Consider the following 27,504-nt stretch of genomic DNA (forward strand, 5'->3'; position numbering starts at 1 on the left):
TACTACTGCTTGGCTCTGCAAGCTGGATCTTTTAGTTATATGAAGAAATTCAGTTTTTGAGAATTTTAGATTAAGGAGTCTAAACCTAGGGTCAGTAGATTCTCAGTAGTGTGGTAAGAATTCTCTTAACTGGGATGAGGAGAAATACATCTAACCATAGCTGAAATTTAGCATTTCAATCAAGGTTATAGGAAACAATCGACAGTAGCATTAGTGTCCATATGAAATAATTTGGGGGGGGGTGGCTAGGCATAAAACCCAGGGACTTGTCAATGCTAGGTAAACATTATCAATTAATTAAATACTCTGCCCGGTCTTGGTGTTTACTGTACAAATAAACAGTACTATGTTACAAGTTTGTTTTATTAAAGTCTTTGTAGTTGTATTTAAACCTAATTAGTGTGTAATTCATAAACAATCAGGCGAGGTGGAGGGCACCCATGAACTTCCCTAGACTGATAAAAGGCTTACATCGCGCGCGCGCGCACATACACACAGACACACACACACACACACTAAAAATCTTTAGATTCAAAGGCAGTATCTAGGAAAAGGACAAGCTTTCTTTCCTGGCGCTCCCCCTTAGACTCTAGAAAGTGGCTGGATTTTAGGTTCTGGACTGCAACTCCCAGAAGGCGATGCGGGCTCAGGGCTATCCCGGGGCGTGACAATAACCTAGCCAATGGTCACTTGCACTATCCCCTGACAGCCTGAGATTCTCTACGTGAACGGCGGCTGTTTCTTCCTTGGGGGCATTGTGGGCATCAAGTAACTGCTGGAATCTGTGGCTGTTTAGTATTCCTTTGGGAGCTGTGGGTGAGGGTAGGCTCGAGAAAACAGCAGGCAGTGCACACACGTGTCCCCTACACCCGCCCGTACCCGGTCCAGGCCCGGAGCACGCGAGGGCGGAAGTGGTGATGGCCGGCGCGGCCGGAAGTTCGGATCAGCTGATGGGGGAGGCGGCGCCGCAGCCGCCTAGAGGCCCTGACCGCCCAGCGCTTCGTCCGGGCCTCGAGTCTCGCAGACTGGCCACAATCCCCGCTCGCACCTCGCTGTTGGGTGAGGCCTGTCCCGGCGTCCCTCCCAGGCCCGAGATCCTCGCCCGGCACGGCCGCCCTGAGCGCCCCGGCCACCCCCAGCCCCGGCTCGCCCCTCAGGCCCCGGGCCTCCCCTCAGTCCCCGGCCGGCGGCCCAGGCCCCGGATCCGCGGGGGGAGACCCGGCCCCGGGGGGTGCGGGCCCCATGGAGCTGATGTTCGCGGAGTGGGAGGACGGCGAGCGCTTCTCGTTCGAGGATTCCGACCGCTTTGAGGAGGATTCACTCTGTTCGTTCATCTCCGAGGCCGAGAGCCTTTGCCAGAACTGGCGAGGATGGCGCAAACAGTCAGCCGGGCCCAATTCTCCCACTGGAGGCGGTGGCGGAGGTGGCAGTGGCGGTACCAGAATGCGAGGTGAGGATGAGCGGGGGAAGGCTGCGAGGGGGAGGGAAGCAGGCAAACCCCGCTTGGGCCTTGCCTGGGAGCTGTCCGGACCGGGAGCTGTCCCAAGCTGAGAGCAGACTTCTAGACTCGTTTTTCTGTCCTTCCAGGGCTGGGGTGGCATCTTCACAGTAGAGAGACAGCATAGGCGAAGGGAGAAGTGAGGAGAAAGAAAGAGGGAAAGATGGGGAGGGAGGGAGAAAGGGGAGGACGAGAGAGAGAGAGAGAGAGAGAGAGAGAGAGAGAGAAAACCCGTAGGCGCTCATTCGCGCGCGCTCACGCAAGTTTGTGTAGTGGCAGAGAACATCCTGGGTTGGCCAGAAAGACCTTTTGTTATTCCTTTACGCCTTAGAGAGCGAATATGGGAAAATATCCCTTTTCTGTTTTAAGAATATTAGCGGAATTTGGCCTTTAGTAAACCAGAAGTAGACAGGCAGAAGAGAATGTGGTTAGGCGTGGACCGTGCGAAAGTTACCACTTGAGGTGTGTCACTCTGTGGGGTGATGCGTTGGTTGCTTCGCTTCCAGGATGTTGCTCTCTCCTCCTAAGCTGCACCAAGAAAGGATTCCACCAAGAGGAAAGTGGAAGTGAACTTGCCAGTGAGAGGAGATGCCATAATTCATAGGATTAAACCAGAGGTTTGCTCCTGGCATCTGTCAGAAGCCAAGGCTGGGACCAGAGAGTGGGAGCCTTGGACTTCCTATCTGAGGTCTGGGCAGGAGGGGGAACGATAATTATCTTGGAACTCTCCTCACGGAGCACCTTTCTTTTGTGTTTCATTCATTCTTGGTCTCCAGTAAAGTTATGGATTCGTGCTGTGAAGAATCTTGCTTTGTTAGAGGGAATGGAAAGGAGAGTGAAGACAGGGAAGCCTCTCAGGCTCAGGGATCATCACATCTTTCCCTTGCTCTGCCCAAGGCAGTTTTTCTCTGGGCCTCAGGTCAGGCTGGCTTTCTTCCGTAGTTGAAAGGGTTAATTTATGTGTTCCAGCCAGGCTATTCCAAAAGACCTGTTCTGCAAGCTGTTGTGCAGGTGCCCCTTTAGGACGGAGACAGATTTGCCTGTGTCACTTTTTAGGAGTGGTAGTACCCAGCTTCAGTTGAAGAGATGCCACTTGTCTGTGTGCATATGCACACATAAACACAGGTCACAGGCAGCTCAGTGTGAATCTTTTGTGACCCTTTTGCTTCTTTCATATTTGAGAGTATGGATTGTCTGGGGGCTTCAAATTCTCTAACTTTGGGGGAAGCAAATGAAGGCATGGCAGTCAGGATTCTCAAATACTGAAGCCCTCCTGCATAGGTTAAAGTCTTTTCCCTTTTTCTTCCCTTTCTCCCTGCCTGCCTTCCTCCTGAGACAGGATCCGGCTGTACAGTCTATGCACGTCTTGACCCCCCTGTCCACAGCCTTCCAGACCTGGCCTGATATACCATTTCTACCCCCATGCCTTCCTCAGCTACCTTCAGTTGCTTACTCAAAAAAGGCTTGCAGTTGTTTTTGAAAGGCTCTTTTCTGTTCTGTTATTTTTTTAATCCATTTTCTAATACAGCTGTTTGCTGTGAGATCTGCAGCCTGTTATGCTGTTACTGCTTTTTCTTAAAACAGTGTAGAAAACTCTCAAGTGCTAACTACATCCTACTCCAGGTGATTTCAGGAGCAACAGCCAGGTGCCCTGGGATAACTATCTCCTCCTGGCTTCCAGGATGGGAAGTCAGTCTTCAGGTTCCAAGAGGCCCTGTAGGCTCTTCTGCTTCTTGAGATCCCTAAGTAATTATTCTGAGTTCTGGCTCATGTTTTCTCCTTAGATGGAGGCCTGCAGTCATTTAGAGAAAAAGTGATAAGTAAAAAGGCAATCAGAGGTGAATGGCAGTGACACAGTACAATGTAATGTGAACCTAAATGGAGGGTGTGGGAAATTCGGTGTTGAAGCCTGTGAGAGTCCTAGAAGACACCTGTCTGGCTTGGAGTTTCCTAGACCTCTCTCTGCTATCTACTGTTCTGCTCCTGAGGTGGCCAGCTGACTGTGTGTGGCTGGAGACTGCCCAGCTCCCCTCTCTCGAAAGGAGTTTTAAGGTTCTTCTACTCTGACAAGAAGGGGGTGGGTTGGTTGGAGAGATGGCTCAGAGGCTAAGAGCGCTTGCTCCTCTTGCAGAGGACCTTCATTCAGTTCCCAGCACCCATTTGGCTCATGACCCTGTAACTCCTGACTTCTGGTCTGCATCGACTCCTGCACGCATATGCACAAGCCCACATACAGACACACGATTGAAAAAAATAAAATTTAAACTTAAAATATAGGGTATGGTGATGTACTCCTTTAATCCCAGAACTCAGGAGGTAGAGGCAGGGGGTTTTCAAGTTTGAGGCCAGCCTGGTCCAGAGCAAGTTCCAGGACAGCCAAACCCACACAGAGAAACCCTGTCTTGAAAACAGAAACAAATAAAACCCCAAAAGATAAAAAACAAAAAAGCCTTCAAAATATATATTTCTAAGAAGATGGTGTGTGTACACAGGTACCCAGGGTGTGGTACTGGTACCAAGTAATTATGGCCCTTTCTCTTCCACCACCCCGACCTTTGTTTTGGAAGATGGGTTGGTAATCCCATTGGTGGAGCTGTCAGCAAAGCAGGTGGCGTTTCACATCCCATTTGAAGTGGTGGAGAAAGTTTATCCTCCAGTGCCTGAACAACTCCAACTTCGAATTGCTTTCTGGAGCTTCCCTGAAAATGAAGAGGACATTCGGTGAGTCCAGAGAACTGATAATGGGCATTGGAGTTCTGGTAGCTCAGACTGGCCGCTGGGATTTCTGCAGAACAAAAGAGATACTGTAGTTGGAACTGCTAAGAGGAAGATAAGGGAAAGGGGAGTGCCTGGGATTTCCCCCAAGGAGTGTTAAGGGAGAGAGTTGTCTAGGACTTGGTGGTCTCTCAGTGTCTGAGGAAGGTTATTTGTTGGGTGGTGGCCATGACCTCTTCTTCCTGCAGTCTGTATTCATGCCTCGCCAATGGCAGTGCAGATGAGTTCCAGCGAGGGGATCAGCTGTTCCGCATGAGGGCTGTGAAAGACCCACTGCAGATAGGTAAGGTTCCATATGCCTTGTGCTAACCTTGTTCCTCTCATCACTGATCTTTGCGGTCGGGCATGGTTACATGTGTCTTTAATCCCAGCACTCAGGAAACAGAGGCAAAATTCAAAGCAAACAAACATACAGAACATGTGGAATTAACTGTATAAGTGTGTGGCAGGGTTAAGTGAGGTCAGAGACTCTGGTCTCGGTGGCTACTTCTGATCACACCCTTATTTCTCCCTAGGGTTCCATCTGAGTGCTACAGTGGTGCCACCACAGATGGTCCCTCCCAAAGGGGCCTACAATGTGGCTGTGATGTTTGATCGCTGCCGGGTCACTTCCTGTAGCTGTACCTGTGGGGCTGGGGCCAAATGGTGCACCCATGTCGTGGCACTCTGTCTCTTCCGCATTCACAACGTGAGGCCCTCCCAATTTATCCTGGCCCTATCCTACGCTCTATTCCCCCCTTCTCTGCTGCATGCCTGGCCACAATGTGAGCCCCTTTACCTCCCCTCTGCCCACCTCTGTCCAGCTCTAGCTCCTAAACCTTCTCTCAGGCACTCCTATCTCTCTTTGCTCTTTCAGGCTTCTGCTGTCTGTTTGCGGGCTCCAGTCTCAGAGTCCCTGTCTCGGCTACAAAGGGACCAGCTTCAGAAATTTGCTCAGTACCTTATCAGTGAGCTCCCTCAGCAGGTGGGTGAGGTTGGCACATCTTCCCACTGCTGGCTTTCAGGCTTTGTATCAGCCTTCTCATTAGGCTCAGCCCTCTTGGATTCACATGTGCCTTGTTCTCTTTGCCTTTGTCCCTGTTCCCTCAGATACTCCCTACAGCTCAGCGTCTCCTCGATGAACTCCTCTCCTCCCAGTCAACAGCCATCAACACAGTGTGTGGAGCTCCCGGTGAGTGTGGAGAGAAAGTGAGCACAGAGCATCACTTACAAAAGGCTCCTTGTTGTTAGGTGAATGAGTCCTTATCAGTAGGTGACTGCTTCCCTGTCATTCCCAGACCCTACAGCAGGACCCTCAGCTTCAGACCAGAGCACATGGTATCTGGATGAGTCCACGCTCACCGACAACATAAAGAAGACGCTGCACAAGTTCTGTGGCCCGTCCCCTGTGGTCTTCAGGTAAGTCGGATCTCTGCATACTGAATCTGTAGGTACTTCCTCAGGCCACTGAGAGATCTCCGCTCTGTTAATGCTGGTGTCTCCCACCTTCTCATCCTCCGTTGGCACGGTACCTGCATGCAGGTGTCAGGAATAAATCATGTTTGATGATGATTGTGGGCACTCAGAGTGCTTTCCGAGCTGGGTGGAGCCAGCGGTCTTTTTTTTTCTGCTTTGGGTGATCATACTGATGCAGATGTAGAGAAAGGTCAAAAATTTTGTCTCAGGTGTCCTTCCCCACTCTACTCCATATTTTGGGTCAGGATCCCCTTTAGATCAAAGCCCTACTCTGTTGTAGCACCATTCATTCAGCCCTACCGAATCATCATCCTCTCTGTTCATTTCACAGTGATGTAAACTCTATGTATCTGTCTTCCACGGAACCTCCTGCTGCTGCTGAATGGGCATGTCTGTTGCGCCCCCTGAGGGGCCGAGAGCCTGAGGGTGTCTGGAACCTGCTCAGCATTGTTCGAGAAATGTTCAAGCGGAGGGACAGCAATGCTGCCCCCTTGCTGGAAATCCTCACTGACCAGTGCCTCACCTATGAACAGGTAACACCACAGGACTGGGAGCTGTGTGGTAGTTTCTTTTTTTCCCTTCTCTTATCTTAGTCTCCTTTTTTTTTTTTTTTTTTTTTTTTTTGGTTTTTCGAGACAGGGTTTCTCTGTGGTTTTGGAGCCTGTCCTGGAACTAGCTCTTGTAGACCAGGCTGGTCTCGAACTCACAGAGATCCGCCTGCCTCTGCCTCCTGAGTGCTGGGATTAAAGGCGTGCGCCACCACCGCCCGGCTAGTCTCCTTTTTTTGACAGGAACTTGGAGGAGGGGAGGGACTTCTTTCATCTTCTGAGCTATGGTATACCTCACAGTTCTCTTTGTCTCCAGATAACAGGCTGGTGGTACAGTGTGCGTACCTCAGCTTCACACAGCAGTGCCAGTGGTCACACAGGCCGTAGCAATGGCCAGTCAGAGGTAGCAGCCCATGCATGTGCAAGTATGTGTGATGAGATGGTCACACTCTGGAGGCTAGCTGTGCTGGACCCTGCCCTCAGCCCTCAGCGGTGAGTCTTCCCCAGGATCACCACATTCTGACAAGGCCAGCCCGGGCCAGCCTGGACACTGATCTTGAATATGGGGATTTCTCTCATCTGGAGAAATGCGACGAGCTTAGCACTGGGGTTACCAGAGATTTGTGAGTCCTGTTTCTGACAGGCTTTCTTCTTCTTCTGCAGTCTCTCCCCACGGTACCCTTCTCTATGCCTTTCTATCTTATCTCCTCCTTTTCACTCGCAGTGCAGACTGCTTGTCATCCCTTTAGTAGCCTCCTGCCCTTTGTTTCCACAGCCGCCGGGAACTGTGTGCACAGCTGCGCCAGTGGCAACTGAAGGTGATTGAGAATGTCAAGCGGGGACAGCACAAGAAGACCCTGGAGAAGCTCTTCCCTGGCTTCCGGCCAGCAGTGGAGGCCTGCTACTTTAACTGGGAAGAGGCCTACCCCCTTCCTGGTGTTACCTACAGTGGCACTGACCGGAAGCTAGCCCTGTGCTGGGCCCGGGCCCTGCCTGCTAGGCCAGGAGCCCCTCGATCTGGGTGCCTGGAAGAGTCCCGACCCCGACCTCTTCCTACTGAGCCAGCTGTGAGGCCCAAGGAACCTGGGGCTAAACGCAAAGGATTGGGTGAGGGGGTCTCCTCACAGCGGGGTCCCCGCCGCCTTTCTACTGAAGGAGGAGATAAGGTTCTGCATAAAATGGGTCCAGGTGGGGGTAAGGCCAAGATACTGGGTGGGACTGGCAGTGGGGGCAAGAGCTCAGCAGGCAGTGGGAGCAAACGGCGGCTAAGCAGTGAAGACAGCTCCCTGGAACCAGACCTGGCAGAGATGAGCCTGGATGATAGCAGCCTGGCCCTGGGTGCAGAGGCCAGCACCTTTGGTGGATTTCCTGAGAGTCCTCCACCCTGTCCTCCACCAGTTGGCTCCCGAGGACCTTCCACCTTCCTTCCCGAGCCCCCAGATACTTACGAGGAAGATGCTGGTGTATACTTTTCAGAAGGACCTGAGCCTCCCACAGCCTCTACTGACCACCCTAGCCTGCTGCCTGGGGAGGTCTGTACCCGAGATGACCTCCCTTCCACAGATGACAGCGGTAGTGGGCTCCACAAAACCAAAGAAGCGGCTCCTACAGTTGGAGAGGATGATGATGACTACCAAGCATATTACCTGAATGCTCAGGATGGGGCTGGAGGCGAGGAGGAGAAGGCCGAGGGTGGGACTGGGGAGGAACACGATCTGTTTGCTGGGTTGAAGCCACTGGAACAGGAGAGCCGAATGGAGGTAAGGGGACTGAAGTTGGGGGGGGGGGGTTCCTTTGGAATCACAAGAGGCCCAGTGGCTCTAGCTGGAAGGGTCAAGAGGAGTAGATGACTGTTAGCATTTGTAGACTGTTCTAATTGGCATCCTGGTCTGCAGTCTGTCCTCTCTGCTGCTTCCACATTGATGCTTTTCTGGATAGTTTTCAGATACTGTGTCAGTGTATTACTTAAAAGTCTTCAGTGGTTGCTTGCTGCCCTTAGAATAAAGATGAAGTCCTTGGCATGACTGTGGGGCTCCACTCTGTCTGATTTTTGCCAGTTTCTCCAGGGTTGACTTTGTCTTTCATCCTCTGTGTAGTTCACTTATTCCTGGAGCTTACCACGCTCCCTCTTGCCTATATACTTAGGTCCAAATTGGCCTTTCTGCCTGGAATTCTCTTCTCACAAGGCTTGGTTAGCTCTTGTTCCTTCTTTAGGTTTTAGAGACCTTAAAGATAGGGACATAAAGTTGATGAACTCAGAATCCCCTCCCTGCCAGCTGGTGTGGTGGCAAATGCCTGTGATCTCAGCACTTGGGAGGTTGAGACAGGAGGATCTCCAGTTGGAGGCATTTTGAGCTACATAGAGAGATCCTGGCTCAGATAAAATAAAACAGACTTTGTCTTCTGAGAAGTCTCCTTCTGAGCTTCCCACAGCCTTTGCCAACTCCCCTAGCCTACTGTACCTGAGTTGACCCCTGTCACAAATAAGAGTAGCAGTGCACCGCTGTCCCGAGTGCCCTTTCTCAGCAATACTTGTTACCACATAATCTTGAATGTTGGTGGTGTCTGTAAGCAGACTGAACTCATATGGTATGCCCAGGATAAGCATGGAACCAGTGCTTTAGGAATATGTACTACATAGTCAGGTGTGATGTTCTCCAAGGGAAGCCTTCAGTCTTTCGGTCCTATGTTCTGTAGGTGTTATTTGCCTGTGCTGAGGCCCTTCATGCCCATGGTTACAGCAATGAGGCCTCCCATCTCACTGTGGAACTTGCTCAGGACCTGCTAGCCAACCCACCTGACCTCAAGGTAGAGCCGCCCCCTGCCAAGGTGAGAGAGACCTCCTTCCTCTACTTTCCTGACCCCACTTATTCCTGTTCCTGTTCCCCACCCCAAGTGAGAGCCTCCTTCTACTTCCACTGAGGTGAATCAGACTCATTTGTCCAACTCTTTCTTTGCACTTCCATTTAGGGCAAGAAAAACAAGGTATCCACAAGCCGTCAGACCTGGGTGGCTACCAACACCCTTACCAAGGCAGCTTTCCTATTGACAGTGCTAAGTGAGCGCCCCGAGCACCACAACCTGGCCTTCCGAGTTGGCATGTTTGCCTTGGAGCTACAGCGGCCCCCTGCTTCTACCAAGGCCTTGGAGGTCAGAGGTTCCATTCGAGTCTTCTCCTTAATCATTGCAGATTCTTACACCTTGACCTCCATTGAGGTATAGGTGGTCTGAGTTCCTTCCTGTACTTTCAGGTAAAGTTGGCATATCAGGAATCTGAGGTGGCTGCTCTGCTCAAGAAGATCCCTCTGGGTCCCAGTGAAATGAGTGCCATGCGGTGCCGGGCAGAAGAACTTCGGGAGGGCACACTCTGTGACTATCGGCCTGTGTTACCTCTCATGTTGGCCAGCTTCATTTTTGACGTTCTCTGTGCTCCAGGTATAGTGCCTGCCCTTACAGTAAGTGGAGAACTTGGCGGGAGAAGGGTAGTTGTGTTGTTTTTTTTAAAGGAAAACCAAGATCTCTAAGACTCTGGCTGAGTCATCTTTAGGACCCATCGGGCAGCTTCATGGGTAGGTCTTGAATGGTGTAGGTCCTGGATTTCTTTGCATTCTTTCCTATGGTACTTTTGTTTGCCTAACTTAACCCAATTTTCATCTAGTGGTTTCTCCCACGGGATCCCGGCCCCCAAGTCGCAACTGGTGTAACGAGATGCCTGGAGATGAGGAGCTGGGATTTGAAGCTGCAGTTGCTGCCTTGGGTACGTGTCTTGTCTTGCGCATGCCCATGCTCTTGTCTTGAGCAAAGCCTGGATCAGGCCTTGAGGAGTTGCAGTGGGAAAGTCAAGATGGCATGTGAACCAACTACTTAGTTCTCATGACACAGTCAGTAATGCAGAGCAGGTGCTAGAGAGAGATGGCTCAGCACCTACTGCTTTTCTAGAGGACCCAGGTTCAGTTCCCAACACCCCCATGATGGTTCACAACCATCTGTAACTACATTTCCCAAGGGATAAAATGTTCTCTCTTGTGGCTTCCATGGGCTTTGCAAGTACATGGTCCACATGCACATAGGCAAAACACACACAGAAATAAAGATAAATAAAACTTAAATATGTGCTACATATGGTGGGTGTTTAAAACACAACAAAATAATAATCTAAAGAAAGGTCTCAGGGAGGTGACAGAATATATAATGTAGGTTAAAAGATCAGGAAGTTTTAGACAGAAAATTGTCAATTTTAATACCAGACTCAATGGTTATGCCTGCAATCCCAGTACTTGGGAGGTGGAGGCAGGAGGCTCAGGAGTCCATTTCATCGTTGTCTACATAGCATGTTTGAGGCCAATGTGAGCTACACGAGATATTGTAGCAAGCAAGCAAGCACTTGGATGTGCCTGGCTGTGGTGGCGTACACCTTTTAGTCCTGTGGAGTAGAACAGGTTACAAATGTCTTGTGAAGCAGACAGAGCTAAGGCTGTATACATGATAAGCAGTGGGAACCTTTTTCTTATGAGCTGGTGGCTGGCTCTGGCTTGTATGCTTTTGCTGTCTTTGGAGCCATGACCACTGTTCATCCTCTCACAGGCATGAAGACAACTGTGAGTGAGGCAGAACATCCCCTCCTATGTGAAGGCACACGCCGGGAGAAGGGTGACCTGGCCTTAGCACTCATGATCACTTACAAGGACGACCAGGCCAAGCTCAAGAAGGTAAGAGACTGAGGTACTGGGTTTTTGCCAGGCAGCGAGTGAGCAAAATGTCACTATCTTTCTCAGAAGTTTCCAGTACAATGACAAAAGTACTGGTTTGCCTGTAGGAGGTAAGTAGAGACTTCTGGAGACTTCTCATAAAGAACAAGAGACCAATGGTTCTTATAGGTATGCTTGGGCATGAGGTGGAAGAAGAGAAGCAGAGAGCATAAAGTCAATCATTCATTTATTTCAATATTTATTGAATATCAGTATATTCAGTCCTCAGGTAAGTGTTATGGAAGATTCCGAGACATGTAAGCTGGGAGGTTATCCTGTAGTTACAACTGGGGAAGACTTCCTGAGGAGGGAGCGTTAGGCTGCTTCAAGAAGAAAGGAAGGTAATAGACTTTAGGAAATAAAGGACGTCATGTTACTGCTTGTCTCTCCTTCAGATCTTAGACAAACTCTTGGACCGAGAAAGCCAGACACACAAGCCACAGACACTGAGTTCTTTCTACTCATCTAGCCGTCCAGCCACAGCCAACCAGAGATCTCCTTCAAAGCACGGGGCTCCATCTGCCCCCGGGGCCCTGCAACCTCTGACTTCAGGCTCTACAGGTCCTGCTCAGCCAGGAAATGTGGCAGGGGCTGGGCCAGGTTCCACTGAGGGCTTCACAGAGAATAATGTGCCTGGTAAGGTGGGGGCACTGGGAAGGGAGGAGGGCGGTGAGTGGTCATGTTGTTATGCCCTTTCCTGGGCTCATCCCAGTATCCTATTTTCTTACTCAGAAAGCTCCCCACATTCCCCTTGTGAGGGTCTCCCTCCTGAGGCAGCTTTGACTCCACGGTCTGAGGGGAAGGTTCCTAGCCGTCTAGCTCTTGGCAGTCGTGGAGCCTATAATGGTCGAGGTTGGGGGTCCCCAGGGCGGCCCAAAAAGAAGCATACAGGTACGACAACCTATGGGATGGCACAGAGGGAAGGCTGGTCCTGAAGGCTGGAGACTGACTTCAGGTACTCCTGATTTCTGAGACTGATTCATTTTGGGGGTACTAGGCATGGCCAGCATTGACAGCAGTGCCCCTGAAACTACATCGGACAGCTCTCCTACCTTAAGCCGAAGGCCACTTCGAGGGGGCTGGGCCCCTACTTCCTGGGGTCGAGGACAAGACAGTGACAGCATTAGCAGCTCTTCCTCAGACTCCCTGGGTTCCTCATCCTCTAGTGGAAGCCGCCGGGCTAGTGCCAGTGGAGGGGCCCGGGCAAAGACAGTTGAAGTTGGCAGGTCAGTAGGGAGAAATACCTATCTCTCTAATCTTGCACTTTCTCAAAACCAATTCCTATTGTGACCCAGCTGTTGTCCCCTAACAGCCCTACTTACCCAGGTCTCTCCTAACCTACTTGGACGCTATTTTGAAGAAACTCCAACCCTGTCAATAACCCATTGCTCCATCAGGTGTTACAAGGGCCGTCGCCCGGAGAGTCATGCCCCCCACGTACCCAATCAGCCATCAGAGGCAGCTGCACACTTCTACTTCGAATTGGCAAAGACAGTTCTGATCAAGGCAGGGGGCAACAGCAGCACTTCCATTTTCACACATCCATCTTCCTCAGGAGGCCACCAGGGTCCTCATCGCAACCTGCACCTTTGCGCCTTTGAGATTGGGCTTTATGCCCTTGGCCTACACAATTTTGTTTCTCCTAACTGGCTCTCTCGTACCTATTCTTCCCATGTATCCTGGATTACAGGTAAGTCCAATGTCCTGATTTGCATACAGGATGGAGATGAATTGGAAGCAAGGGTCTTGTCTTTGTGACATTGCTGATCTGATGTAAGATATCATCCCCAGACCTCCAGTGGGGCTCACTTTGCTCCTTTTTCTTTTCCCTAAAGGGCAGGCAATGGAGATTGGCAGTGCAGCCCTGACTATACTGGTAGAATGCTGGGATGGGCACCTGACACCCCCTGAGGTTGCATCACTGGCTGATAGAGCATCACGGGCACGAGACTCCAACATGGTGAGGGCAGCGGCAGAGCTGGCTCTAAGCTGCCTGCCTCATGCCCATGCACTGAACCCCAATGAAATTCAACGAGCCTTGGTGCAGTGCAAGGAACAGGTACTTCTGCTCTCAGCTGTCTGCGCACGGGGAAACTTAAGTGCTCAGCATTTCTTCTATCAAAATTGTGTGTGTGTGAAGGTCAGAGGACAGCTTTGGGAGTTTTTTCCTTAGACCTTGTGGGTTCTAGGAATCACTCAAGTTGTCAGGCTTGACAGCAAGTGCCTTTACCTACTAGCTATCTTGACAGCAAGTGCCTTTACCAACTAGCTATCCTGACAGCAAGTGCCTTTACCTACTAGCTATCCTGACAGCAAGTGCCTTTACCTACTAGCTATCCTGACAGCAAGTGCCTTTACCTACTAGCTATCCTGACAGCAAGTGCCTTTACCTACTAGCTATCCTGACAGCAAGTACCTTTACCTACTAGCTATCCTGACAGCAAGTGCCTTTACCTACTAGCTATCCTGACAGCAAGTGCCTTTACCTAGTAGCTATCCTGACAGCAAGTACCTTTACCAACTAGCTATCCTGACAGCAAGTACCTTTACCTACTAGCTATCCTGACAGCAAGTACCTTTACCTACTAGCTATCCTGACAGCAAGTGCCTTTACCAACTAGCTATCCTGACAGCAAGTACCTTTACCTACTAGCTATCCTGACAGCAAGTGCCTTTACCAACTAGCTATCTTGCAGTCATTCTTCCCCCTCCTTCCTTCCTAGAGGCCTAAGTTGCCTAGGATGGGCTTGAACTCACAGTTGTGCTCCAGCCTTCTTATAGTAGCTGGGACATGCCATTATTTTGGGGTTAGGGACCCTCTCTTGATTTTCCCCATATTTAGTTAGGAGTTTGTGAAGTATCTAATTTTTCTCTCATTGTAACATTTCACATATTGTAAATTGAGTATCTGTTAGGTTTTGGAATATTTTCCAGTCCATGAGCTATCTTGAGGATGGGACCCAAATCTAATTATGAATCTAATATTTTATGTATTAATTATACAAACAGCCTAGAGATAATCTTGTGTCTCTTGCCGGGCAATGGTGGCACACGCCTTTAATCCCAGCACTTGGGAGGCAGAGGCAGGCGGATCTCTGTGAGTTTGAGGCCAGCCTGGTCTACAAGAGCTAGTTCCAGGACAGGCTCCAAAACCACAGAGAAATCCTGTCTCAAAAAAAAAAAAAAAAAAAGCAAAAAAAAAACTTGTGTCTCTCTTGCCCTCTTTCTCTCCAATGTATGTATGTACAATACAGTGTATGTATATGTATGTATGGGGAATAAAATTCAGGGCTTCATACAGACTTGGCAAGCAACCGACTTACAGTCTCCATGTAAGCATGAGCGCATATTTCATGGTGGTATCACGTTAGTGTTCAAAATGTTTCTGATTTTAGTATTTCTATTTTTCAAATTAGTGTTATTCAATCCAATAATATGAATTCACATTTTCACCCTTTACACTATGTTATAATCCTACAGTTAGGGTTATTCCCTTACATACACAAAGATATGGAGGCTTACATTTAGGGACCAGGATGTTCCCTGAGGATAGCCTTATAGAAATGAGTCTGTGTGAAGCACTCACTACTGATACTGAGCACTGACCCTGATTTCTGATGCCCCCCTCAACTAGCCATCATTCCTGGGTAAGCCCTTTTCCCCTAACGCCCTGTGCTCCTTTCCAGGATAACCTGATGTTGGAGAAGGCCTGTATGGCAGTGGAAGAGGCAGCCAAGGGTGGGGGCGTGTACCCTGAAGTGCTGTTCGAGGTTGCGCATCAGTGGTTCTGGCTCTATGAACAGACAGCAGGCGGCTCATCCACTGCCCGTGAAGGGGCCACAAGCTGTAGTGGCAGTGGGATGAGGGCTGCTGGGGAGGCTGGGCGGGTGCTGCCCGAGGGCAGGGGGACCCCTGGGACTGAACCTGTTTCAGTGGCTGCAGCAGCAGTGACAGCGGCAGCCACAGTGGTTCCAGTCATCTCAGTGGGATCCAGTTTATATCCAGGTCCAGGACTGGGGCATGGTCATTCCCCTGGCCTGCACCCCTACACTGCTCTACAGCCCCACCTGCCCTGCAGCCCTCAGTACCTCACCCACCCAGCTCACCCTGCCCACCCTATGCCTCATATGCCCCGGCCTGCCGTCTTCCCTGTGCCCGGCTCTGCATACCCACAGGTGAGACTGGCGTTTTGTTGACTGTGTGGTAGTGGGAGAGCACAAGGAGTTCGTAGGGTTGGAGTAAAGTACTTTGGGTGTATAGTAGGGCTGTCCAGGAGTTCGGATGAGGTGTGTGTAGGGGAACCAAGGCTGCTAAGAAATGTAGGAATGCCCATTTGTCACGACATAACTTGGTATCTGTTCTTCCCTATCCATATAGGGTGTGCATCCTGCATTCCTGGGGGCTCAGTACCCCTACTCAGTGACTCCTCCCTCAATTGCTGCCACTGCAGTATCCTTCCCTGTCCCTTCCATGGCTCCCATCACAGTTCATCCCTACCACACAGAGCCAGGGCTCCCACTGCCAACCAGTGTGGCTTGTGAGTTTCGGGGACAGGGAGCAGGTGAATGGAGGGGAGGTGGCACACTGGGCATGGGAGGTAGGAAGGAAATCTCTGGACCTCTTCTCTCACAGTGAGCAGTGTCCATCCAGCATCCACATTTCCAGCCATCCAGGGTACCTCACTGCCTGCTCTGACCACGCAGCCCAGCCCTCTGGTAAGCGGAGGTTTTCCACCACCCGAGGAAGAGACACACAGTCAACCAGTCAATCCACATAGCCTGCACCATCTGCATGCCGCTTACCGTGTTGGTAAGAAGTCCCTTTCTGTACTCTACCAACAGCTGGGTGAGGGGCTCTCTTCAGTGGATTCCCTCTATAGCTCTGTTTGTTTACTATGGGCTAGGTTCCTGGCTGGGGTAGAAGGTGGAGGATATACCCCATTGTGTGCCCATCTGTTTCCTAGGAATGCTGGCACTTGAGATGCTGGGTCGCCGGGCACACAACGATCACCCCAACAACTTCTCCCGCTCCCCCCCCTACACTGATGATGTCAAATGGTTGCTGGGGCTGGCAGCAAAGCTGGGTAACACCTCCCCTCCCCAGGACCATTGTCCCCCGACCTGATTCCCTACCATCCTATCCCAGACCTCCTTCCTAGCTCTTGCTCAGAGTTGAGGCCTTGGTCGGGTATGTGTGCAAGCGTGGGGGGTGGAGGGAGGCTCTCTGTCAGGCCAGAGCTGAGATATGTAAGTGGGTCCCTAGGGCAGAGGTGGCCACCCCTGTCTCATGCCCCTCCCCCTGCCCCCCCAGGAGTGAACTACGTGCACCAGTTCTGTGTGGGGGCAGCCAAGGGGGTGCTGAGCCCGTTTGTGCTGCAGGAGATCGTCATGGAGACGCTGCAGCGGCTGAACCCCATTCATGCCCACAACCATCTTCGAGCCCCGGCCTTCCACCAACTGGTGCAGCGCTGTCAGCAGGCATACATGCAGGTGATAACTCAGGAAATATGGAGCATGTTCAGGGAGGTGGGCACAAGAGTGTGTACGCTTTGTGCTGAGATCTCCTCAACCCACCCTCCAGTACATCCATCACCGCTTAATTCACCTGACCCCTGCCGACTACGACGACTTTGTGAATGCGATCCGCAGCGCCCGCAGCGCCTTCTGCCTGACACCCATGGGCATGATGCAGTTCAACGACATCCTACAGAACCTCAAGCGCAGCAAGCAGACCAAGGAGCTGTGGCAGCGGGTCTCTCTAGAGATAACCACTTTCTCCCCTTGAGTCTGGCCCCTACAGGGCCCTATATAGGGACACAGGCCTGTGGCTATGGGGGCCCCTCACACAGAGGGAGTGACTCTTGGCTGGACAGGTCATCCCCACTCAATTCCCTGATAGCCCAGACTGGCAGCTGTTCTTGGGCTGTAGCTTGGGGCCAAGATGTCTCAGACCTTCGAAGCCTAGGGCTGGGAGAGACAGCCTTGTCTGGGAGAGGGCATTGGGTGGCCTCTGGTATTTATTTGGCATTTATAAATATATAAACTCCTTTTTTACTCTGTTTTTGGGTCCTTCCCTTCTTCTTTGTGTAGAAGAGCTGTGGAAAGTCAGTTGATACCTGCTATATTCTAGGTGGTTCACTTCACTGAAGCAGACAAAACAGAAAAATAAGGATGTTTATTAAGGACATTTCTAGCCCACAGCTAGGGCTCATATTCAGCTCTATGAGCAATTGTCCGACCTCATCCCCATTCAATGTGAATGACACTAGGGAGGCCAGGCCACAGGTAGATCCCACTGTCTGATTAAAGGGGCCTTAGCAAAGGGCCCTCTCGTGGGTAGGCATAGACACACAAACTGCTGGGGACGAAGAGGGAAATAATGAATTAATACATTCTTCTACCCCCTCCCTGGACCCTCTCTTCCTCACCTCCCAGGTTCATAGGTCAAAGGTACCTAGTACCATAACAGGGTACCAAGGGAAAGCCCCTTTTTTTAGGCCCCCAAACTATGTCAAAGGAATGGATGCTCTTCCCTTTTCAGCTATTCCAATCCTGGGGGCCACTGAGGTAGAGGGGTAAGGGGCCAGGACACTCTAATCCCCCTTTTGGGCCCTGTTCTAAGGCTTGCCCCTCAGTGAAGCAGCAGGCTTTTTGCTGGTATGAGAAGGCTGGGGCATCAGCCCACACTGGAATGCTGCAATTCTTCCCGAAGCCACAAGGGGGCTGGCTGTCCAAGCCGGCTCAGCAGCTTTGATAGTTCCAAATTATGGTTCCGGAAAAAATCCGTAAGGAAAAGGCGAGACTGATGGGAGAAACGTGAGAGGAGACAAACAGTAAAGAGTGCAGCTAGATGAGACCTGGAGGTGGAGCGGCAGCCTTGACTCAGGTCTCACTCACCTCCGTGTCCATGGCTGGGTACCTCCGGCCTTTACTTTTCCCCAGACAGCGAGTCTTACCACCTTCAAGTCCCTGGCACCAAAATCCTTTATCTTCATCAAACCTGCTCAAAGGAACAGGGCATTAGGTGTCAGGGAGGAAAAAAATTCAAGCCCCACAAATGCACCCTACCCCTCCCAGCCCACAGGGAGAGATGTCTCTTCCAAACAATCCCCTTCTTTCCCCACAAAAACTTCTTCCTCTTGGACCATGCTCTCCCACCTGAGGGTCCTTGTGTAGTTGAGAAAAGGGGTGATACCCAGGAACTTCTGGATGGTCTCCATCGAGGCTGCTGGGTTGATACGAAGCTCCTGCCCATCCACAATCAGCAACTGAAGGGACAGGGATGTGGTTCCCTCCAAATTCCTAAGACTGGGCTGAAGGGAGGGGACCCTAACAAAGGCTCTTGGGGGAATTGTACCTGTCCAGAGGGATAGTAAGTCAGCCAGCGCTGCAGGTGGGTAGAATAGTAACCAGGGACAAGACAACGGCTCTGCAAGGAGCGAAGTACCAGAGGGGCCTGAGAAGAAGCTGAAATCACTTGGTAGAAGGTATAGTTCAAAGCAACTGGGTCTCCATGTGCTCTCTGGTGCTGCAGGACCAAGGACAAGAAGGGACAGGGCTGGTGATTTGACAGTATTATACTGGCCATATTCTTGTCTGGTGACAACAGCAAAGCTACCCCTCAAGGGACCAGTTTAATTTCCATACCCTCATCCCTTTCTGTGTCTCTAGCAGTTACTACCTTCTGCACCTTTCCCTTAAGGCCTAGAGGTCCCTAGCTTCAGGCAAACCTGGTACCAGGAGTAGGCCCTGTCAGCAGGGTTGGTGAGGACAGTGATGATCTTGGCTCTTGGTAGAAGGGCAGCCCCCCGCCGTGGTACAACCTCTGAGTCAAAGTAGGTGGCACTTTTTTCAAAGAGAAAGTCAGTGCTGGCATTGGAAGGAACAGGAAAGAAGTCCATGTACCTATAGAAGTAGCATAGAAAAAAGAAACATTTCAGTGGCAAGGCCAGATGTTTGTGTGCTGGCAGAAGCTGGAATGGGTTATTTTTTGGAGAAGGCCATGTTGCTCTGAGAAACACTCAAGGGGACCCAGTCTCACCAGTCGATACCCTTGTGGTAATTAGGGCCATTGAAGAACTGAATTTCCTCAAAGGTGCTGGGGCTAGGAAAGCTGCTTGTCACAGCAGGGTGCAGGCTCAGGAAGAAGTGCACAGCTGTGGTGCCTGCATGGAAGACAAGGACCAGCCTGTGCAGGAAAGCAGCTAGCTCAACAGCATCAGTTTGAAGGAACTAAGAAAACACTCCCTTCAGCCAGAGTAAAGTAAGAGAAGAAAACCCTGAGGGAGGCCCAGGAATGGGTTAAAAAACAGTGGCTTTCGCCTTCCACTTTATCGGAACCACTTGTAGCTCCCCTCCCCCTCCCTAGTACTCAGGCCTGAATCTAGAGCCCCCACGTGGGGAATACTCTTCCACAGACCTCTTCTTTTCTGATTTTGAGATTAGGTCTTACTAAGTGGCCCAGACTTCCATGAATACACTCTATAGCTGGGCAGGCACCAAAGCCATCTCTGCCTCCTAAATTGCTGGAATCACAAGTCTGTACAGCCAAGGCTGGCTATTTAATACATTTTTAAGACAGGATCTTATGTAGCCCAGGCTGGCCTCAAACTTGCTTTATAGCCAAGGATGGCTTTGAATTTCTGAACTTGCCTGTTCCACCAGACTGGCTTTTATGCTGGGGCTGAAACCCAGGGCTTAGTGCAGGCTCAGCACACATCCCAGCCCCTCTTTCTCTCTTTTAAACTCTATAGACAAGCCAGGTATGGTGGCTTACACATGTAATCCCAGCACTTGAAAAACTAAAGCAAAGAGATCAGGACGCACTCAGGGTTGGCCTAGGTGATATGAGACCCTGTCTCAAAAAAACTAAACAAATAAAAAAAAATTCCACATATAGGAGCTAGAGAGGTCAGCTGAGTGGTATCCTGTGTAAGGCCCTGGGTTCAACTCTCAGAACACTAAAGGAGAACAAAGCTGTTACCACATTGCCCCTGCAAGCTGACACGCATGGATGGCTCTTTATTAGTAGTACAAGTAGTATTTTTTGAGTTTTTGAAACAGGGTCTTCTCTCTGTAACCCAGGCTAGTCTGGAACTCAGTATGTAGCCCCAGCTGGCTTTAAGTTCACTGTAATCCCCCTGCCCTTGCCTCCCAAGTGCTAGGTGAGCTACTATGCCCATTTTTCTATAAATGTGCTATATAGCTAAATTAAGTGGGGGGGGGAGTTCCTGTCTCAGGGCTGTGAAAGTAACTCTGTAGATTAAGGTTCTTGCCACTAAATGCAACAATCTGTGTTTGATCCCTAGTATCTACATGGTGGAAAGAGAGACCTCAAGTTGTTGGACACATGTATGTACATGTACACACAGACATAAAGGTGCGCATATGCGTGTACACACACACACACACACACACAAAATGTAATAAAAAAATATTATGGTGCACGCCTTTAATCCCAGCACCCAGGAGGCAGAGGCAGGCAGATTTCTGTGAGTTTGAAGTCAGCCTGGTCTACAGAGTTTCAGGACAGCCAGAGCGACACAGTGAGACCCTATCTCAACAAAACAAAACAAAACTGGAAATAACTGATTCCTCAAGCTTTCCTGCACATGTATTTACACATTCATGCAAGCACACTAAATAAATGCAATTAAAAAAAAAATCTTTTCTCAAGAGACTTGACTAATTAGAAGTAGGTATGAGAAGGCAGCATAGGATGAACTGGCTGTGGACAATTTACCTGTCTTCTGTGGTCCCACAATGAGGAACTTGGGGAGTCGATCACATGTTTTCTCCTTGGACCAGATATCTTTGTGCCTCTTGTCATCACAGGGATTCTGAAGGTTAGGCCACGAGTCTGATGAGGACTAATCTTGTGACCCTTGACCCCCATCACATCTCTGTCAGTGTGAGCTCCATCCTTACCTGCCAAAGGGGGTTTCGCTCCTGAGGAAAAAGTTCAAAGTATTTTCGTGCAAGGGGGACAGGAGGAAGGGTCTGGAGACGCAGTCGTGTCCAGCACTGGAGGAAGCGCACCAGGCTCTCAAAGGTGTACAGGCCCAGTCGGTCATTTCCGTAGTTGGACAGGTGTGTCATAAAGACGCTGATCTACAAGAGGGTGCCTTATGTGAGACGCAGCCACCCTATCCCATAATCAGCTTTGGTGAGCGAGGCCCTGGCTTGAGAAGTTTGGCTCTCTAGTCTTCTGGTTCCCTTTTGGTACCTTACCGGATTAAGTAGCACTGTCAGAAAGAGCTCTCCACCTCGGATGCTCCGATCTAGTTCACGAGAACCTCCAGGATACTCGTTGTAGAAGATCGTATGGGTGAAGAGGCCACATGTTTGCCGGGGAAGCACCTGAGAGGAAAAAAAAGTACAGTGACAGATGAGACATGAATGGTAAGATGGAGGGCAGATAAGGACCAAAGTCAGGAGGCATTGGCAATCCCTGGTTTTATAGAGGTTCAGTTTGAAGTTACAGTAACAAAATTTACTATCTGCATTATCAAGATATTTATCCCCTATTTTGTGGATGCCTTGGGCTGGCAGATGACAAGCCACATGTCCAGGCCAGTTAGAGGCTTGTCTAAATTTCAGAGTTTGATTGAAATTAGTAGTGGGAATCCCTCACCATGATGCCATTGTGAATGAAGCCACGGCGGTAGCGGGCAGGACGGAGATGAGGATACTCCTCGGTGCTGGTCACCTGGATGCCCCATACAGATTTCCAGGCCTCATACAGCTGCGTGTGGATGGGGTACACGCCCGAGTGGTGGGGGGCCACAGCATACCCCAGATCCGTAGGAATCCCATGCTCCTGGGAATGGCATAGACTCTCACCAGGACCTGGTGAAGTTTGGGGAGTAGAGGGTAAAGAGGGTGGGGTGCCTTCACAGAAAGGAAACTGGAAAGGGTAGGAAGGGTGTCCATTAGGGAGGGTTAAAAAAGAAACATTATCTCTGGGAGAAAGTATGAGAAAGAGACTCAAGAGTCTCACCAAAGCAAACTGTTTGTTGAGCCTCATCTGGTCGGCCAGCACAGAGCAGTTGTGGAAGAGGTGTGGCTGCATGTGGCTCCACATGTGAGGAAACCACCAGAACTCTTTGCGGTGCTTCAGCAGCATGTCGTCCCCTGCGTCCTCCTCTTCTGTCCCTAGGATCACACACTGACTGCTGACCACAGTCAGCCCCATGCCTTTGTTTTGTAGAAACACTGGCCGTCTTCCATCCTTTGAACATTACCGATCCCTGCCCATGGCCAAGGCTTTCTGTTTGCCGCCCGTGTCAATCCATGTCTGCCCTAAACTCTGTCCCTTTCTCCAACGTGTGTGCCCAGGGTCAATACTAAAGAGACAGAACAGGAAATGAGCTCACCAGTATGGTAGAACTTGCCCGAGAAGCCCAGGTTGAAGGTGAAGTTGGGGACTAAGGTCCTGAGTTTGCTCTGGGTGGTCAGCAGAGCCTAGAAAGAATAGTAGAGAGATGCCAAATCAGGAGACAACATACTGACTGAGAAATATACAGTAAGTAGATGTCTTTCCAACTATAAAAGGCAGAGAATCTATCTATGACCAGCTCAGAATCAAAGCAGGGAATCTGACAGACAGAGTTTGCAAATTTTCTAGCAAAATACACAGAAAAGAAAAAAAACTGACCTCAACATCAGCCACCTTCATGCGAGTACCTTCTTTGCCCACAAAGATGTCATCAATGTCTACTAAGATGTAACGGTCAAGGTCCAGGCAGAGGCGCTTCCCAGTGAGGTATGCAACAGCATCAACGAAGACAAGCTTATGGAGCCAGAAGGAAAGGCCATGTCCAAACAGTACCCGCTGTATGCCATCATGAAGCCCCAAGTCCTGTACCACAGTTGGGAGCCGGGCCCGCCCGAGCCCTGGTCCTGGCACAGGGAGCTCAGCTGTCCGATGGCTAGCAAGCAGCACGGGTTCATAGGTGCTATGATTGGACTGGAAGATGGTCCAGTCATCACCAGGCAGCGGTCCTGGCTCCAAGCGGCTGGGGCGGGTAAGATGTAGTAGTGGGGCAGAAGGATTCACTTGGTAGTCCCGGAGCCCCAAATTTGAGTGTAGAAAAAGGGGAAAGCCTTTAAGCTGGGCACTCAATAGGCTATGCTCATGGGCTCGGAAAAAGCCAATGATGCCTACACCGTACTCCACACAGTACCGGTCTAGCAGCTCTCGGCTCCAGGAGTCCAGGTTAACATACTTCAGAAGGTTCTCATAGATGACCAACACATAGCGGCCATGGCTGTCATCAGTCAACGTGGGCATGTCCCCTCGGCCAGGTGCTAGTTCAGTGCTATAACGAAAACGACTAGACTCCAAAATGGCCACAATCTCCTGCCCCAATTGTGAGTATGCACTTTCCACAAACACAAGAACCACGGGTTCTGTTCGGGTTGTTTCTGGAGGCCTAGGGGGGCGAGGTGGGACTGGCGGTCGTGCAGGGCCGGCTGCCCCACTGCTACCACAGTCTCCCAAGGGCAGAGGCAAGGGTTCCTTGGCCTTGGGGCTGGTGGACACATAATAAGCCAGGAATCCCATGGAGACAAGACTGAAACCAATCAGCAGCAGGATGAGGCGGTGCAGTTCCAGCTGCCGAGCAGGGCGTACCACTTTCCACAGCTGGAGCATGGCGAGAAGTGAGGCAGCAATGGGGACCACCTCAGGAGATGGGAGGAAGGAGTTCTGTGGGCTGGAATGGTCTTGATAGGGCAGAAGAACAAAAAAATACGAGAAAGGGATTCTCTTAGGGTCAGTGACCCATGAGATGGGAACAAATTCTTTCAATACAGGATAGGAGAGGCAGAAGGAGCAACAGGTTGCACTGGACAGAATCTACTGGTCTCAGGTCACCATGGCCCCTGGCCCATGCCTCAGGCTGAAATTTGAGCTTCCTCAGCTCTGCTGGTGGTTCTTCCATCAGAAATCAGCTAAGTCCAGAAGAGTGGCCCCATAATCTGTAAGGCAGAGAAATCAGCACATTACTTCTCCCTTTGAAAGTCTGTTACTAACCCATTCTACTTATCCCATCTCTTACCCCATGCTTTCTATGCAGGCATACGCCTGGACACACATGTTTGAGACAGTCTCTCTCTGGACCTGGAGCTCTCGGTTCCAGTTAGAAGGAATGGCTGGCTAGCAAACCTGTCTGCTTGTTTTAACTTCCCTAGGCTGAGATGTGCACCACCAGACTTTAGTACTGGGAATCTAAACCCAGAGCCTCACACTTGCTCAGCAAGCTCTTCACCCTCTGAGCCATCTCCCCAGCCCAGATGCTTTGCTCTATAGAAGAATACAAGGTGAATCCCATACCTTGGCTTCATAGCTCATTTTTTCTTAGAATACCCAAATAAATGTCCAAATTCTCTTATGTCCAAGCTGGGTCAGCAACACAAGTTATGAAAGAGCCTATCCAGAAAGACCAAACAGCCAGGAGGGTGACCAGAGGTCTGTGAGCAGTCTGCCAGTGAGCAGGAGCACTGTGGGCTCTCTACAGCACATCTCAGAGGCCTCATGACCCAATCAGACATCAGATAGGAGAAATCTCCTGAGTCTTAATCTTCTACATCAATCACACCCGTCATCATCCCCAACGGTACTAACGAACTTGCAGTCATGTGGCCCCTGTGGTGGAGGAACTTGAGAAATGGCAAGAGTTAATAATTCTATTAGTGTCTGAGTCCAGAACTTGGGAGACTTTCCTTGGCACTACTTGTAAAAAATTACCCATACCCTTCTCTTCCCTATGCCAGAATCAGGGGGGAGGATAAAACCCGCTCGTGCATAAGAAAAGCCGGAAAGCCAAGTGCAGACTCTATGCACTTCTCCTTCCTGAACTAACCACATCCTCCCTCCAGAACAGCACAGGAGCATCCCTAAGGATGGAGGAAAATGAGGAATCGAATCCAGCTATACCAAGTGGGTGGAGGGCAGATGATCAGAAGACAGTTTTAAGGGAATCTCACTTGACGGCTTCTTTTCCCAGAGACCACTGCAGGTTTCCATTCATTTTATCTGAGCCACTCCCAGTGAGGTCAGCAGCTGGCAATCCCTCTCCACTGCCATTCCACACACCTCAGCGGGGACAGGCAGAGACAGGATCTTTCAGAATTATTTAGAGTTCAGCTTTGGCCTGGGTAAAACTAAATGACATAACTGAGCTGGGAGACAGAATAAAAACTGTGATGGGGACTGGAGAGATGGCTCAGAGGTTAAGAGCACTGCTGTTCTTCCAGAGGTCCTGGGTTCAATTTCCAGCAACCACAAAGTGGCTCACAACCATCTGTAATGAGATCTGGTGCCCTCTTCTGGTGTGTGTATACATAGTAATAATAAAACAAATAACAAACAAACTGTGGTGGGGCTGGAGTCCTGGGTTAGTAGCAGAGCCCATGCCTTACCATGCCCAAGGTTCTAATGCAATGTCGGGGGAGGGGATAGGAGTCAGAGGACAGGTGTAGATCACAGAAAGAGCTCAAGTCTTTCTTTTTTCCAAAACAGAATTTTTCTGTGTAACCCTGACTGTCCTAGAACTCACTCTATAGATCAGGCTGGCCACAAACTCAGAGATCCTCCTGCCTCTGCTACCCAAGTGCTGGGATTAAAGGCGTGTGCCATCACCACCTGGCAGAACAGTTGTGAGAACTCACGAGTGTGGCCTGTGTTGATAACGGTTATCTAGAGATATTCTGATTAGCAGGCATTCTGAGAGCTTTGCTCGTGTTAGCAGACCTAGATTTAAAATGGTTCCATTCATTACAATGTGCAAATGATAAACATTTAGTATAAAGGATACTTCATATCTTTTTGTGGTTTGGTTTCCAATGCTGGTAGTGGAACATATAGCCTTGAACAGGCTAGGCAAGTACTCCCCCTGCAGTTACAGCCCCAGGCCCTACAATTCTGGTCCTTTCCTAAGATAGTGGACTCATACAATGCTCTCCTTGTGATGTTAGACAGTTTAAGTTCCTCCCCAGCCACACAACTACAATGCTAAGCAACTGACATCATAGAGCAAAGGGCACTGATAGGCACTGCGGTTAGTAGGTTAGGTGTACTATATGCATCTTTAATTTAGGATATTTTAAAGGTTTTTCAGGATGTAAATCAAGTGCACTTGTACTTAATACAAGTTCGAAGAGGCAGGGAAAATACACATAAGTATTGGTTCCATTTTACACACACACACACACACACACACACACACACACACACACACAATTTCAGGCCCAGAGAAGTTTAGTAACTTACCCAATATCACAAAGCTCCGTCAGTGGAGGAACTGGGATTCAAAGGTCAGGCCTGTCAAGTTCCTGTGTTGTAACAAACTGCATTTTAACTTCATATCTAGAAGAAGCAGTAAGATCTAGGGAGGGGGTCATGTGAGAACTGTTATGGGTAGTACAATGACTAACACTGGAGGAGAAACGTGTGTGGCAGTGGAAAGTTTCTGAGGAAGGAGAAAACCAAGGGTCGTCATCCACAGTGGACAGCAAACAGGGAGGGCTGGAGGTGGGCCCACCACTGGGAAAGAGCAGAGCCCACGCTGTGGGGGGACCTGGCCTAGATGATAAAGGGACCCTTCTGCGGGAACTAAGAGCTCACCAAAGAAATGAGGAGCCCACAGGTGGGGGAGCTGGAGGGGAAGGGGCAGGAGCGCGGCCGAGAGTTGACACCAAGCAGGAACCGGCTGAAAGAGCCCGGTAGTGACCCGGGCGAAGCAACCGGAATGGGGCAACTGAGGGGAGAGGGGAGGCCAGCGGCGGGGACATAAGGCAGGGGCGCAGAGGGCCGGATGAGGGGCCGCCCAGGACGACCCTGCGGGTGGTTACAGTGGCGACACTCACGGGGAAAACTGGGGGCGACCGCGGACGGGAGGCTGCTCTCAAGGATGGCTCACCCTGTGGAGTGGCCGGCGTCCCCGCTGTCCGCGGGCCCCGCTGCGTCCCGGGGCCGCCGGGCTTCCCTGCTCGCGGGGCCTCGGGCCGCGTTGCGGCGACTCCGCCATCTCCGAGCGAACGCTCCGCCGCAGCCGGGCCCAACTACCGCTTCCACCAGGGGGAGGCGGCGCGCTGCGGCTCGTGGCGCCCGCTCGGGCCCGCGCGCTCTCTGAGCGTGGCCGCCGCGCAACCGGGGGCTGAGAGAACCCGACGGCCCACCGCCGTGCCCGGCAGAGCCGCAGCCCCGCAGCCCCGCAGCCCCGCGGCCTCGCGCTCGGGCCACCGACGCGGACCCCCTCCTCCACGCCGGGTGGCACAGTCTGCAGAGCGTCGGGGCGGGCCCAAGGCCCAGGCCCGTCCACTCAGCCCCGCGAAGGGGGAGGGAGCCGTGCACAGAGGGTGGGGCCACCTCCCACTGGGGCGGAGCGAAGGCACAGGCCCCCCGCTTAAGAACCCACTTCCTCCCGGCGGCAGACAGACTCTGCAGCTCTGGCTGAGTTTATACCAAGTTTTTTTCT

The 27,504-nt window shown here is 50.8% G+C and overlaps 2 protein-coding genes across 9 annotated transcripts; one reads left to right on the forward strand and one right to left on the reverse strand.

Moving 5' to 3' along the window:
* The first annotated feature begins 903 nt into the window (after nucleotides 1-903).
* Nucleotides 904-17,082, forward strand: Zswim8 (zinc finger SWIM-type containing 8). 4 transcript variants are annotated; one of them, XM_041638900.1, is made up of 26 exons: nucleotides 904-1,450; nucleotides 4,066-4,219; nucleotides 4,462-4,556; nucleotides 4,789-4,961; nucleotides 5,130-5,237; nucleotides 5,363-5,444; nucleotides 5,551-5,671; nucleotides 6,060-6,261; nucleotides 6,593-6,768; nucleotides 7,052-8,036; nucleotides 8,974-9,084; nucleotides 9,247-9,426; nucleotides 9,528-9,711; nucleotides 9,935-10,033; nucleotides 10,861-10,985; nucleotides 11,420-11,660; nucleotides 11,757-11,915; nucleotides 12,022-12,250; nucleotides 12,422-12,714; nucleotides 12,860-13,083; nucleotides 14,711-15,199; nucleotides 15,402-15,561; nucleotides 15,657-15,833; nucleotides 15,988-16,107; nucleotides 16,403-16,513; nucleotides 16,605-17,082. In XM_041638900.1, exons 1-26 carry the CDS (start codon nucleotides 1,243-1,245, stop codon nucleotides 17,063-17,065), a joined length of 5,667 nt encoding a protein of 1,888 aa, XP_041494834.1. In that variant the 5' UTR covers nucleotides 904-1,242; the 3' UTR covers nucleotides 17,066-17,082. The 4 variants fall into 4 exon arrangements, with proteins under 4 accessions (XP_041494834.1, XP_041494833.1, XP_041494836.1 ...); XM_041638899.1 differs by having other exon boundaries at nucleotides 906-1,450; nucleotides 8,974-9,105; XM_041638902.1 differs by having other exon boundaries at nucleotides 909-1,450; nucleotides 16,335-16,513; nucleotides 16,605-16,953.
* A 102-nt stretch (nucleotides 17,083-17,184) lies between these two features.
* Nucleotides 17,185-27,342, reverse strand: Ndst2 (N-deacetylase and N-sulfotransferase 2). Of its 5 annotated transcripts, none has more exons than XM_041639040.1 (15): nucleotides 26,947-27,342; nucleotides 26,298-26,359; nucleotides 22,680-24,004; nucleotides 22,399-22,486; nucleotides 22,023-22,171; nucleotides 21,657-21,842; nucleotides 21,254-21,382; nucleotides 20,951-21,133; nucleotides 20,766-20,862; nucleotides 19,065-19,188; nucleotides 18,754-18,928; nucleotides 18,381-18,551; nucleotides 18,182-18,291; nucleotides 17,921-18,023; nucleotides 17,185-17,825 (listed from the first exon to the last, which is right to left on the reverse strand). In XM_041639040.1, exons 3-15 carry the CDS (start codon nucleotides 23,676-23,678, stop codon nucleotides 17,700-17,702), a joined length of 2,640 nt encoding a protein of 879 aa, XP_041494974.1. In that variant the 5' UTR covers nucleotides 23,679-24,004; nucleotides 26,298-26,359; nucleotides 26,947-27,342; the 3' UTR covers nucleotides 17,185-17,699. The 5 variants fall into 5 exon arrangements, with proteins under 5 accessions (XP_041494974.1, XP_041494975.1, XP_041494972.1 ...); XM_041639041.1 differs by having other exon boundaries at nucleotides 18,381-18,479; nucleotides 22,023-22,177; XM_041639038.1 differs by having other exon boundaries at nucleotides 22,023-22,177.
* Nucleotides 27,343-27,504: the final 162 nt, after the last annotated feature.

This window comes from Microtus oregoni, unplaced genomic scaffold (genome assembly GCF_018167655.1).
Source record: "Microtus oregoni isolate MIOR12 unplaced genomic scaffold, Mior012 000056F_ref0000123, whole genome shotgun sequence".
NCBI classification, from domain to species: Eukaryota; Metazoa; Chordata; class Mammalia; order Rodentia; family Cricetidae; genus Microtus; species Microtus oregoni.